General features: G+C 39.4%; 1 protein-coding gene across 1 annotated transcript; it reads right to left on the minus strand.

Moving 5' to 3' along the window:
* Nucleotides 1-10,112: 10,112 nt before the first annotated feature.
* LOC135103746 (pseudohemocyanin-2-like) lies at nucleotides 10,113-12,924 on the minus strand. Its single transcript, XM_064010837.1, has 3 exons — nucleotides 12,727-12,924; nucleotides 10,950-12,479; nucleotides 10,113-10,833 (listed from the first exon to the last, which is right to left on the minus strand). The coding sequence occupies exons 1-3, from the start codon at nucleotides 12,881-12,883 to the stop codon at nucleotides 10,409-10,411; spliced, it is 2,112 nt and encodes a 703-aa protein (XP_063866907.1). The 5' UTR covers nucleotides 12,884-12,924; the 3' UTR covers nucleotides 10,113-10,408.
* Nucleotides 12,925-13,265: the final 341 nt, after the last annotated feature.

Below are 13,265 nucleotides of genomic sequence, written 5' to 3' on the forward strand. Positions count from 1 at the left end.
GCTTCTGCCTGTTGTCCCAAGCAGCAAGCAGTGACTCGTGTTGGAGGGGAACGGGGAAAAAGCGGGGAGAGGACGGAGAGGGGAGAAGCGACCATCCACACGCTCGCCACTCCTTCACACGCCATAGCACATTCTTACTGTGAAAGGAAGCTAATGTGCCAATTCCCGTCACATAAAAAAAAAAAATATATATATATATATATATATATATATATATATATATATATATATATATATATATATATATATATATATATATATATATATATATAACACAGAAAACAAAAGTGATATTATATATGTAACTTATTGGAGTTAACTGGACTGCTGATGTATATCAAAAGTTGACATAAGAAAAAAAATAGTTACTGGCTTAAGTGAAAGCGTAAATGAATGAATAAATACTTAAGTGAAAGAGTAAATGAATGACTGAATAAATACTTTTACTGAAACAGAGACAAAATGGAAGCCAGACCGAGGACGATCTCTATCCACTGAAGTCCCTTGGCAGCTGAACTACTCGTACCTACCTATTTATTTAAGCTAACACAGTGCTTGTCAGTGTAGTGGTTGATGGAGATCCGTTGAGTTCCTGCAGACAGGTCGGGGTCTAGGTGTCGGATGGCCATAGATGGCCAGATGGACTCTATAGTAATGTGAAGACGCAGCGGAAGCACAGGTAACAGCGTGGTGGAGATCCGCAGGTACGCCCTGGTGGTTCCCTTCACAGTTCTTAATAACCTCGTGGTGTCCTCGTGGTCACTTGATGGACCCTTCCTTCCTTCTGGTGTCAACTGGCTTTACGACTGCTGCTACCTGCCCCTTCCATCACCTGAATATCATGCGCTTTATATTTCTGCCCGGAATCATGCCAAGTCTGTTTTCCAACTAGCCAAAAACTCCTTCATTAAAAGAAACTGTCAGAATCTTTCAAGATCTAACTCCCCTCGTGACTTCTGACACCTAACCAAAAACATCTCAATAACCTTGCTTCTTTAGCTGTCCCTCCTTTATTTCAACCTGATGGTACCACTGCATTCTCATCTATTTCTAAGGCTGAACTCTTCGCTCAGATCTTTGCTAAAAACGCTACCTTGGATGATTCATCCTCCATTCTCTGACTATTTCATGCTACCCATTAAGATCCTTTGCAGTGATGTTTTCCTTGCCTTTGCTGGCCTAAACCCTCGGAAGGCTTATGGACTTGATGGGATCCCTCCTTTTCTTCTCCAAAACTGTGCATGCGTGCCTGCATCTTGCCTAGTCAAACTCTTTTAACTTAGTCTATCTAAATCCTATCCTACTTTAACTTAGTCTATCTTGTCCTATCCATGCTGATGATACCACCCTGCAGTTTTGCACGTCTTTTCGTAGACGTTCAAGCCTTTAGGAAGTTAACAGTTCTCGTGGGGAAGCCACAGAATGCCTGAATTTAGATCTCTCTAAAATTTGTGATTGGGGCAGAGCAAGCTTATTATTATTCAGTGCTTCAAAAACTTGATTCCTCCATCTCTTAACTCAACACAACCTCCCAGACATATATATATATATATATATATATATATATATATATATATATATATATATATATATATATATATATATATATATATATATATATATATATATATATATATATATATATATATATATATATATATATATATATATATATATATATATATATATATATATATATATATATATAGGGGGGGAGGAGGGTTCCACTCATAACGCTCTTTTAGACAGGGTGGAATCAAAACCTTTTCGTCTTATCAACTCCTCTCTTCTAACTGACTGTCGTCAGCTTCTTTCTCATAGCCGCAATGTTGCTATCTTCTACCGCTAATTTCATGTGAACTGCCCTTCTTGTTAATTGCATTCTTCCCCTCATCTCGCGGACTCGCTGCACAAGACTTTCTTCTTTTTCTCACCCCTATTCTATCCACCACTCAAATGTACAAAGGCCTTATCCGTCCATGTATGGAATATGCTTCACATGTCTGGGGGGTTCCACTCATACTGCTATTCTAGACAGGGTGGAATCAAAAGTTTTTCGTCTCATCAACTCCTCTCCTCTAATTGACTTTCTTCAACCTCTCTCTCATCACCTCAATGTTGCATCTCTAGCTGTTTTCTACCGCTATTTTCATACTAAATGCTCTTCTGATCTTGCTTACTGCATGCCCCCTCTCCTCCCACGGCCTCGCTGCACAAGATTTTCTTCTTTCACCCCTATTCTGTCCACCTCTCTAATGCAAGAGTTAACCAGTATTCTCAATCATTCATCCCTTTCTCTGGTAAACTCTGTAACTCTCTGCCTGCCTCTGTATTTCCACCTTCCTATGACTTGAATTCCTTCAAGAGGGAGGTTTCAAAACACTTATCCTTCAATTTTTGACTACCGCTTTGGACCCTTTTCTGGGACTGGCATCTCAGTTTTTTTTTTTTTGTTGGATTTTTCTTGCTCTAAGCCAGTGTCCCTCCTACATAAAAAAAAAAAAAAAAACATGTTAATGGCTTACACAATATTCAGTGTATAAATGGTTTACACAATATTAGTGTAACGGTCTTGAGTATTTCCCTTAAATTTTCTTTAAGTACCCCAATAATGATTGGTTTTCCTTGAAACTTACGGTAGGATTTAGAGAACGAATAGCTACGAATTTATTAATTAATTCAAGTATTGTGCTAATGTATCTATCTATTATGTTATGTTAGGGTTTTATTTATGAGTATTTTTTTATAACGTTAGATAATTAGTGTACTCGGGAACATTCTGGTGAAAATTTGATCACTTGTTGCGTCAGCGGGTTGGTGAGAGCTCAGTAGTGTAATGTGCAGACTTATAAAATTCAGAGTAGCATCTTTTGGCTATGGTGCAATTAAACCAATTTAAGGAGCCAGTAGATTTATTTACCTGTCTAGCCAACATTCCTATTTTTTTTTTAAACTCACGGTTCAGTTGTAATTTTTTGCTGTTTTAAGTAACACATGGGAAATGTTAAGTTCCAATATTGCATGGTTGGGAACGATAATTTATTAATTTGAGAAATTGCGCATGTGTCTTTTGTCGTAAGGTTTATCTTGTTAAATTATTTAGGAAATCGAGTGAGATGAAGTAGTAAAAATCAGGTGATCAGTGTGGGAGAGTGGAAACATAAATAGGGCTATATTTGTTGTGGCAACTTGTGTCCCGGGGAGAGCCTCGCAGTAGTCATATAAGGCATTCGCGTCTTCTCTCTCGGGGTTACAGGTGAGTGTTCGGGTGCTCTGAAACTCTGATTTAATTATTGGTGAATTTTAAGGGCAGCTGTGTTCACCTTCATTGGTTGATATTTCTAGTGAAGGTGTAGTGATTGTATTGCCCAACATCATTATTATTACCAATATGTATGAATTCGCGTCTTCTCTCTCGGGGGTAGAGGACTCCATGTAGCCTCGTGGTGCCCAGTGTCTGGGAAGGCATTGTTAATTTCTTGTTTTGTAGTTAATAGTAGGTTGAGTTAGAGGAATAATTGCTAGGAAAGTGCCTTACAACGCGGCATCCAACTCAGTGTAAATTAACTGGTGGGATACAGGGAACGGATCGTTGGTGATTAGTGGATGAAAATAACTAACAGGTGCATATTCCAGACCCCGTGTTTCAGATTGGTTTGTTAAGAGATTTAATCAACCGATAGATTGTGAAGTGATTAATTCTAGATACCTGCTGTAGTAAGTCCACCCAAGAAAAATTGTCAGTTATTTTGTTTCTTTATATATATATATATATATATATATATATATATATATATATATATATATATATATATATATATATATATATATATAAAACAAATCACCACTGTAAATACTGCGGCTCCATTAACACCTGCCTACCCTATGGTCGGGACGAGGAAGGCGGAAAGCTACGTCCCAAATTATATATATATATATATATATATATATATATATATATATATATATATATATATATATATATATATATATATATATATATATATATATATATATATATTTTATTTTTTTTTTTTGTTAACGACCGTGGAGATCGTGCCTCGTTTATTTGAGTGGATTGACACGGTTGTTTCATTAGAACGACAGTGTTAGTACACAGTGCAATAGTATACGCAAATACAGTGACATCAGAATGCCTGCGAGGCATAAGCAAAAACTTCATCGTCATCGTCATCAGTAGTCGGGGGTTCGACTACATGGACTAGTCTTGATACCACCCCTTTTTTCTTAATGGCAGGTGGTTCCAACCGTCTCAGTGTTGAGGCAGGTGGATCCTTAGGACTGATCACGACTTTTCTTTTCCTCTTCCTCCTCCTCTTCCTTTATTTATTTATTTATTTTTTTTTTATGGACGGACTGGTAAAAACTACCGTGGATTCACTCGTGAAATGGTTTCGTTTGTTGCCGGGACTGGTTTTGGAGAATAAGTCTGAATCACTGAATGCCAGCCAACGCAGTAGGTTGTTTCCTCCTTTTTTCTTTGAGTCACGTGGTATGGGAATTCCCTCCTTGTCATTGTCACGTGATATGGGAATTTCCTCCTTGTCATTGTCAACCTAAGTGATTGTAACAGTGGATTGGTCAGGCTGCTCTTCCTCCTCCTTGTCCTCAGGGCGACAGTAGTAATAATATACGTTGATTACCATCCCACCTGGAAAAAATAAAAAAATAAAAAATAAATAAAATTAATAAAAAAAAAAAAAAACGAGACCATCTTCACGCTCCATAACAAGAGTATTTTTATTTGTATTGGTAGACACCATCACAATAAGAGTATTATATACTTAAAAAAAAAAAAAAGCACTTACCAATTTTAGCAGAGGCAAAACGTTTAGCTATTTCTTTTCCTGGTAGACCGGAGGTCGGTGTGGTAAAGTCGGAGGTAGATCTCTATGACTAGCCTGTGCAAGTGTGCCGATGTTGGTCTGGCTACCTCCTTTTATACAAATTATTAGGACCCTCACACTGGCAACCCATACAAAGGTTTTGCATAAGTGCCTATTATCTCGAAGTTCAGCGTGGGGTCCCCCTATTCTACCATCTGCATACCACGTGTTATATGTTGCATATTTCTCGTCGACATTGTTTCAAGGTACCGAGACTGCAGAAAGTTTTCTCGCATTGCGGCAAATGAAAAAAGATTGTGTCCTAAACTCAAGATAAGTTTATCACAATAGAAATACTGTCATTTCTTAAAAGTTCCATGAATACACTGCATGACACGTTTAAGGTGTTGATGACTGAGCAGGTAGCAGAAATACATTATATAAATTCCACAAACATTGGATTGCGTTCCCTTTATTCGATAGGCTAATCGATACACCTGCATGTATGGATTGGCTTGTATAAAGCGATGTAAGATTAGTGAATCAATACTCGGATGTAGATTATAACTGTCAAAGTTTCCCAGGGTTATTGTTTGAAAATTAATGTATGCAGCGATCCAGTGACCTAAATGATTAGTGGTTTCTCCCCATTTCAGAGTGTTAAGAATAAAGACCACGGTTTTAGATGTTGTTTTGCCCAATTAAGCAGGTTACTGATGTAGCCTTGAGGGTGACAGCCTAAAAAAATTACTTTATCTCCCATCACGTCTGCTAATCCTTCTCCGATTTCCAGTGCATTCATTTTGTTTTACGCACGAACCCGACATGTGACGGCGGTGTGCTTCTAACTCTGTTACGCCCGTTGTATCTGCAAAGAAGATTATGACAAGATTTTTGTTTTGACCTGTATTAAATGTGAGATTCACGCACGTTCCCAGATTTATCGAGTGGAATCCTGTGTTCTACGTCTTCCGTGACGAAATTAATGGCACATAACGTTCGCCCCGCCGCAAATGCCGGGAGGGTTAGATTGTTATCCGTCTCTAATCCCAGATCTTTGAGGGTTGAATAAAAATCTAGAAACGTGATGGGGAAATTCACTGCGGATGTTATAAACGGTGGAACCGTTAATGGTTATGTGAACGTGAGAGAGATCGCCGTGAGTGAAATAAAGACCATTTTTTCCTGTAAGAGCCAGACATGCTGTCCATGTCCACGATAAGCATCATGAGGTTCTGTGGAATAATATGTGCAAAAGGTAATTCCGTCAGTAGACTCGTTTGATTAACACCTAAGACGTAAGTTTTATACAGGGTTCAATTTTTATGTGTATTGGGTTGATTTCGAGGCCAGAGATAAATTGAGGGAATCCAAGGCCGACACGTGCGGCACAACGCGATCGACCCATAGCTTGGCTGATTCGAGAATAAATTTAAATATTTCATCGTCCTGATGGGTGTTTAGAATCCACGACTTGTTAGATAATTCCAGCCTGACTCTCACATCCGTGCCATCCAGAAGATAAGCGTACAGACTCGCTTTGTCCATCAGCAAGGGTGCCATCATACTAACACCGTGTGTTTTAAGGTCGGTGAGCATTTGCTTTTCCTGATCGTTTCCCCCGTGAAGTACTCTTCGCTGGACGCTTTGATGATACCTCTGGCACCCTGGTAATCTCGAAAAAAAAAAAAAAAAATGGAAGTACATCTGATCGAATCTAATTTTTCGTGGGAATCGGCGTTATCATTTTAATAAAACTACAATAATTAAAGAGGGTATTTAACTCTACCATCTGTTCATTGAAATTACATGTACAACTTTTAAAAAGTCTGTTACTAAAACCGTTAGGAAAAACCACATGTTCCGAGTCAATTTCGATCCGTCCACCTTCGTCACGTGTGCTCTCAAGTCTATCGTGAGTGTATTCAGATTGAGGAGCTGTCTCACGATCCTGGAATTCTAAATTCAATATAGCTATCTTTAATGGCATTGTTGGGTAATGTATCTAACTTGTTTCGAGAAGCAATAGAACTTTCTGTGGCTCTGAGACACGTCACGCGGGGAAGACCTTCCGAAACCGCTGCTGCAAATTGTCACAAAGAGTTGATTGTACGTCGAATCGAGTGTACGTACAGGTCGAGTTCGTATTATGTCATATTTCGCGTTATACTAACGCTTTCATGTCGAATATGTCGCTTTTATAACATGATTTAATTACCCAACAGTTTACGACTTTCATTTTTTTTGGCTGGCTTTTTGTTTCTACCACGTTTACGGACGCGCCCGCCCCCGCTCCGGGCGAGTCTTTTCCGACGCCTTTCAGGGCTGACAAGCTTCTGGTTCTTAAGGACTAGCGTAAGTTTCGCCCTTCTAGCACATGACCTAATACATCTTTCCCCATTCGCACGACCTCGGGAGCGACATTTCTGATGAGAAAGGGTACGGCTTTTTTTTTTTGCGAGTCCGCTAAGCACATTAAATATTCCACTACCTCTCCTACCGTGTGGAACGGGCGGCGGTGGCAAAAATATCCTGATGTCATCTAATCCACCGCCCCTGTGGACGTCTGTCGTACAGATACCTCTATGGACAAATAAGACCATCCTGCGCAGTGTTTTATTATTTTTTTCTTAAAATAAAGTGAAAATTGACTTTTGAGGCCATCTCTAGGAACGGCTGCAGGCTTGCCATTAAGAATAGAATAGAACGATGAGCGGTGAACTCCATGAGAAGCTACAAAATATCGAACAAGAATGAATCAGATTTACATCCACAGAACATTTAAAGACACCACCATCACTAACTTCAAGAATGTGATGGACAAATATAGCAACATCAAATAAAATCAGAAAAAAACGGGTTAACCTTATCAGAGGTCACATAAAACATAAGCGGCTTTGTAAGGGTTACATAAAGCTAACAGAGAAAGCCCTCACCTGCAACCAAGAAGAACTTCAACATTTTTGTCTAAACTGCCACACCATCTCCAAACTAAAGAAACATGAGAAGACAGCCGAGTGCGAAATACTCATCGACAACATAGGAAGCTTAGCCAAAAGAGGCCGCGTTGTAAACAAGCCCACTTTCAAGCAAGAAAGAGTTGCACGAGCAACGAAGATGACAGGAAGCTTCAAAAGCAAGAAGATCGATTAAATGTACTTTGAAGCATCCAAACAACTGAAGGATGTTCGCAGCATAACAAAACGAAAAGCAGATAAGGCGGCAGTCTACCTCCTCATGAATATTTCCGAGTATATCAACAAGATCAACGACATTCTGAAGGATAACACAAAGCTTGCCAAGATAACAGGAGATCCGATGGAAACTGAAAAAAAAAGAAAAATCTTGTCCACCTCTAATACCAAAAGCAATACCGTCAAGTATAAAAATCTCACGGAAGAGTACAGCACAGGTTTCTGTTACGGCAATATAAAAACGCTCAAGTCGGAAAACAAGCTGAGACCTATTATCTCGCACATGCTCACTCATACTTACAGCATCGGTAAAATGTTCTGCGCCATTGTGAACCCCTATGTACGAGCTACCTATAGCGTGAATTTAGCCGCGGATTTCCTGTACATCCTAAAAACCAACAATGCAAGAGGTAGCTTTGCATCACTGGACGTCGAGTCCCTCTTCTCAAACGTCCCTGTTCAGCAAACCATCATCTACATAACTCATCGTGTATACGCCGAGGACAGCACCCGTACTCTGAACATCACTGAAAAAAAGCTCCGCGATCTCTTCGAATGTTGCACCCAAGAGGCACCTTTCACCTGCCCCAGCGGAAAAAAAAAAACAAAAAAAAAAATTCATGGTGTTACTATGGGGTCTTCATTAAGAGTACTACTAGCGAACTTTTTTATGGGGAGTGCATGAGTGACAGTCTTCAAGAAAATAAAGAAACTAGAGATGTACTTCTGATACAATGGTATCTTCATTAAAATAAATAAATAAGTAAACACGAATAAAGAAATAGAACAACTAAGATACTGCCAGTAAGAGACGGCGGAACTAAACTTAACCATCGAACACATGTCAACAGAGCAATACCGTTCCTGGACATCCTGATAAGACAAGACCAAGAAATATTCGACACCGACGTTTACGTGAAACCCACAAACCCTGGCCTTTGCCTGAACAGGAACAATGATTTCTTCCAATGCTTGAAGGATTCTATCATCACAGCATATATACGAAGGAGACTCATTCACAGTAGTACATAGATAGAAGTCCATCGCGAAGTAAAACGCTCTGCTCGAGTGCTATTAAACAATGGTCGAAGAAAAAAAGAAAAAAGGCATATATATATATATATATATATATATATATATATATATATATATATATATATATATATATATATATATATATATATATATATATATATATATATATATATATAGTGCTCCTCCACGCCCTCAGGACTATGGCTTCTTTCTTCGTAATACCTCCTCGCATATGCCACGGGCCAATATTTTTCATTATCCGTTTGTCTATATATATATATATATATATATATATATATATATATATATATATATATATATATATATATATATATATATATATGTATATATAGACAAACGGATAATGAAAAATATTGGCCCGTGACATATGCGAGGAGGTATTACGAAGAAAGAAGCCATAGTCCTGAGGGCGTGGAGGAGCAATATATTCAGGACCAATGCAGTTGTAATTTACAGAATATTTGTACTTTGGAATTTATATTAGAATATCTTAAAATAATTAAGAATATAAATAAATAAATAAAACAAATGAGTTCGCAACATAGCCTCAGATGCCCAACGCAGTTAAGAGTGGCTGATTTTCAATCGAATTATCGCTTTCAACGGTTTAACACTGTTTCTTTTCATCAACTTCTGTAGAAAGCTTATAAGAGGTGTTATTTGTTCTTTTTGTGATGTGTATATGAAAAAAAAGTTTAACTGCAATAATGTAATGTTAAAATTAACTTTTATGACATTTATTTTGTTTTATCATGGATATACACGACTGTATTTAAATTTCATGATATGGGTAAGACAAACAACGGAAAATGTAATGGAAAAAAAATGTTGAGAATGACTGAAATACTCGACAGAACTCTTCCAGATAGGTTCTTCTCTCTGGTTACAAGGAGCAGCTTGATAACTTTGATCAAATGGAGAAAATGTAGATTCAGGAGACGATTATAAGTGGAATGGTATCAACTTCCCAAGTTATTGTATTGTGTGTTTAGGAGAGGAATAATTGAAAATCACATTTAGAAAATATCTTTATTTTTTTCTTTTATTGTAATCAATCAAATTTATGGAGATGGTTCACTATCATGTCGGAAAGGAAATGCCTATCTTGGAAAAGAAAAAACAGTTAGCTGTCAGGAAGTCAGTCAGTTAATAAAAAAGAATGGTGGATTACTTGTATGTATTAAGCTATATAAGTAAAATTAGTGCGGATGAATAAAATTTAAAGAAATGGAAACCATTCATGACTATTGACAAATAGTGATAAAGGTGTCCTATAACCATATGACTGTCTTAAAGTTCAGATGGGTACAGTTAGTTATGAGGAATGGGAATGAAGACATTGTGATTGTAGACCTTGACCATGGTCTCCTTGATGTTGGGCACCTCGTCGACAATGTGTTCGTCAGGAACACGACGGTCCAACGGGTAGCCGAATGGCCTCTTGTCGGGCTGGACGCCGCGGACACCGTAGTGGTGGTATTTGTTCATGGTAATGATGCTCTCGTCATTGACGTCCTGCTGAGCATCAGTGACAGCCACTAGCAGTCTAAACTGCACACCCTCCTCGTTACCCTTGGGCAGAAGCAGTCTGTTAGGAATGCCAGTGGCGCTCTCGTACATCTCTAGGGTCTGATGAGACTCGGTCATCTCAACGAGAGTCTTATACGTCGGGACGTCAGGTACAGTGATGGAAGCCTCTGAACTCTTGCGTGTGATCTCGTTGTCTCCCGGAGTCACTGTAGAAGAAACAGGGCAAAATCGTTACGATAATCAATAAAAGAGTTATAGGATAAAAAAAAAAGGAAAAGATAAAAAAACATTAACTAATGAACATTGTTGCAAAATAACTTACGAGTCTTCACGAAGAGGTCCATCTCGATAGCAAGCCAGCGGCCTTCGTCAAAGGGGATGATGGCACCGTTACCGTCGCGGTACGGCATGGCGAGGATGCGAATGACAGACTTCTTTGGGGAGCCATTGTTGTTCTGCACTTTGATCTTATAGGTGAACTCCTTATGGTTGAGGCGAGGCATTGTTGCATAGATGTCATAGAACTCGGTCTGAGTGGTGTTGTCGTTGAAGGCGTTGATCAGGTCGTATTTGTACTCCTCAAAGTAAGTTTCAAGGTTGCCTTGGATCTGGATGTCCGCCACAGTTATGCCCGGGAATACGAGTTGTTCCTTGGTGTAAGGAGGAAGAGAGTCGATGTGCTCCCTGAAGATGTTGTCTATTCTCTTGTGCAGTCTCCAGGCAGCGGGATCGCGTGGGAGGGTCTCCAAGTGTGCGAGCACGCCGGGGGGAGTGTCGTACTTATTCTTGGGGTCGGTCTGGTGGTCAAGCAATGTGTAGGCCAGGGTGGTGAGATTGCCGTAGTACTTGCGGTTGGGGCTGTACATAGAGGACTGAATGATGTCACCCAAGATGTCAATGCCGTGGTCGTTTTCGATGTTGATCTTGTTTCCCTGCTCGTCCTCCACGTAACCGTGAGCGATGGCATCGTGGATGCGGTCTTCCATGTGAACGATTTCGTGAATTCTGCCTATCTTGTCTACGTCATGGAGGTGGATGTCGTCATTGCGGATGGGGAAGGGTGGACCGAACTTGTAGGTGGTCTGCGGAGTAAATCCTTCTTTCAGGGGCTCGTCGAGCTTCAGCTCCTGTAGAGGAGGCAGGTAATTGGAGATGCGCTCAGCCTCGTAACGGTTGAGGAGCTGGTGATAGGCATAGAAGAAGTTCTCTCCCTTCCTATCAATGTGGTAGCCGTAGGTGTCTTTCCACCAGAATGGATTCTCCAAGTGAATCATCAAATGGTGAGTGCCAACGCCAACATCTTCACGGTAGTATGCGACTCTATGTTCGATGTCGTTAGGTGTACCAGTGAAGTTATTTTGGAAGATTATGTTGCGAAGCCTCATCTCTTTGGCCTCATAGGCTTCCTCGATGACCTGGGTCTTGGTGAAGTGGTGTGGCTTTACCTCGTACATGGCGGGCAGAACGACATGCTGGGTGAGAGGAGAGTGCTTGATGGCATGGTAGGCAGCATAGATGAATTCTTCCTCATTCACTCGCTCCCTGAAGTAAGCTCCATTGCTGGCGACGCAGTTCCAGTCCTTGCACTGCATAAACACCTCGAAGAGCATGATTGCCTCCTCCAGATGGCGTTTGTTGGTGGCGACAGCCCAGTGTTTCTTCTCCAGCAGACGGCCATGTGTGAGCTCATCCATAAGGTGACGGACGGCGACTCCTCCATCCTTGTACATGGAAATGTCTCCCACAGGATTAAAGGATGTTGCCTTGTCAGCCAGTCTGTTATCGCGGAGAGGTTCGAAAATCTTGTAGAAGGCATAGTTTACATCATGTTGCTTCTGATGCGTAGGAACACCTGAAAAAAAAAAGTGTTCAGTTCAGTAAAGAAGAAAAGTTTAAATTAGTTGTCTAGTGTTTTCTCTTAAAGAAATACTGAAATCCCAGTTTGATGAGTTTACCTCACGATTTCCTTGATACTCCAATATATATATATATATATATATATATATATATATATATATATATATATATATATATATATATATATATATATATATATATATGTAATTAGAGTGCTTTGAATACACAGACTGGTAACTCACCGTCAGGCTCATCTGACATATAGCTGGGCCATGCAGCTGCGGCGCTGAGGCCCACCAGAGCAATCACCACCAAAAGCTTCATGTTGGAGCTAGTGCTGTCTGTGATGTCCTCTTGTTGCTTTATATACTGTTGGCTCTCGCGGCCTTCGCCCCACATGAAGTGTGTGATTAAGTGAATATCATTGTAGATAAGGACTTTTTCTCTCGTAATCACTCACTGATAAGTGTTACCACCTGAAATTCTTGTCTTGTTGTTAAGGTACCAAGTGTAATGCGAGTGATCTTACTGATAATATTTATATTAGATGGCATGGATGTGTTAATTTTTTAGTCAATATTTCAGTCAAATTATTTATATCGTTCGTAACAAAATTATGAATATGATTCTAAGATATTTCTTTTTTTTTCACTTGTAAATTCACTTTATGTTTATGCTGAATTATCTTTATGTGTGTATGTTTGTAAATATGTATTCCTGGTTGAGGTGTAATCAACAATTTATTATTTTTTTTGTGTGTGTGTTTTACTATGCAGTTCAT

The sequence above is a fragment of the Scylla paramamosain genome, chromosome 1 (assembly GCF_035594125.1).
Source record: "Scylla paramamosain isolate STU-SP2022 chromosome 1, ASM3559412v1, whole genome shotgun sequence".
Classification (NCBI taxonomy): Eukaryota; Metazoa; Arthropoda; class Malacostraca; order Decapoda; family Portunidae; genus Scylla; species Scylla paramamosain.

What these genes read in the sequence shown, in the direction of transcription:
- LOC135103746 (XM_064010837.1), bottom strand. Translation starts at nt 12,883, where the DNA reads ATGTGGGGCGAAGGCCGCGAGAGCCAACAGTATATAAAGCAACAAGAG. An exon ending in TATGTCAGATGAGCCTGACG is followed by an intron (nt 12,480 to 12,726) that starts GTGAGTTACCAG and finishes TTTTTTTTTCAG; the next exon opens with GTGTTCCTACGCATCAGAAG. An exon ending in GGACCTCTTCGTGAAGACTC is followed by an intron (nt 10,834 to 10,949) that starts GTAAGTTATTTT and finishes TTTCTTCTACAG; the next exon opens with TGACTCCGGGAGACAACGAG.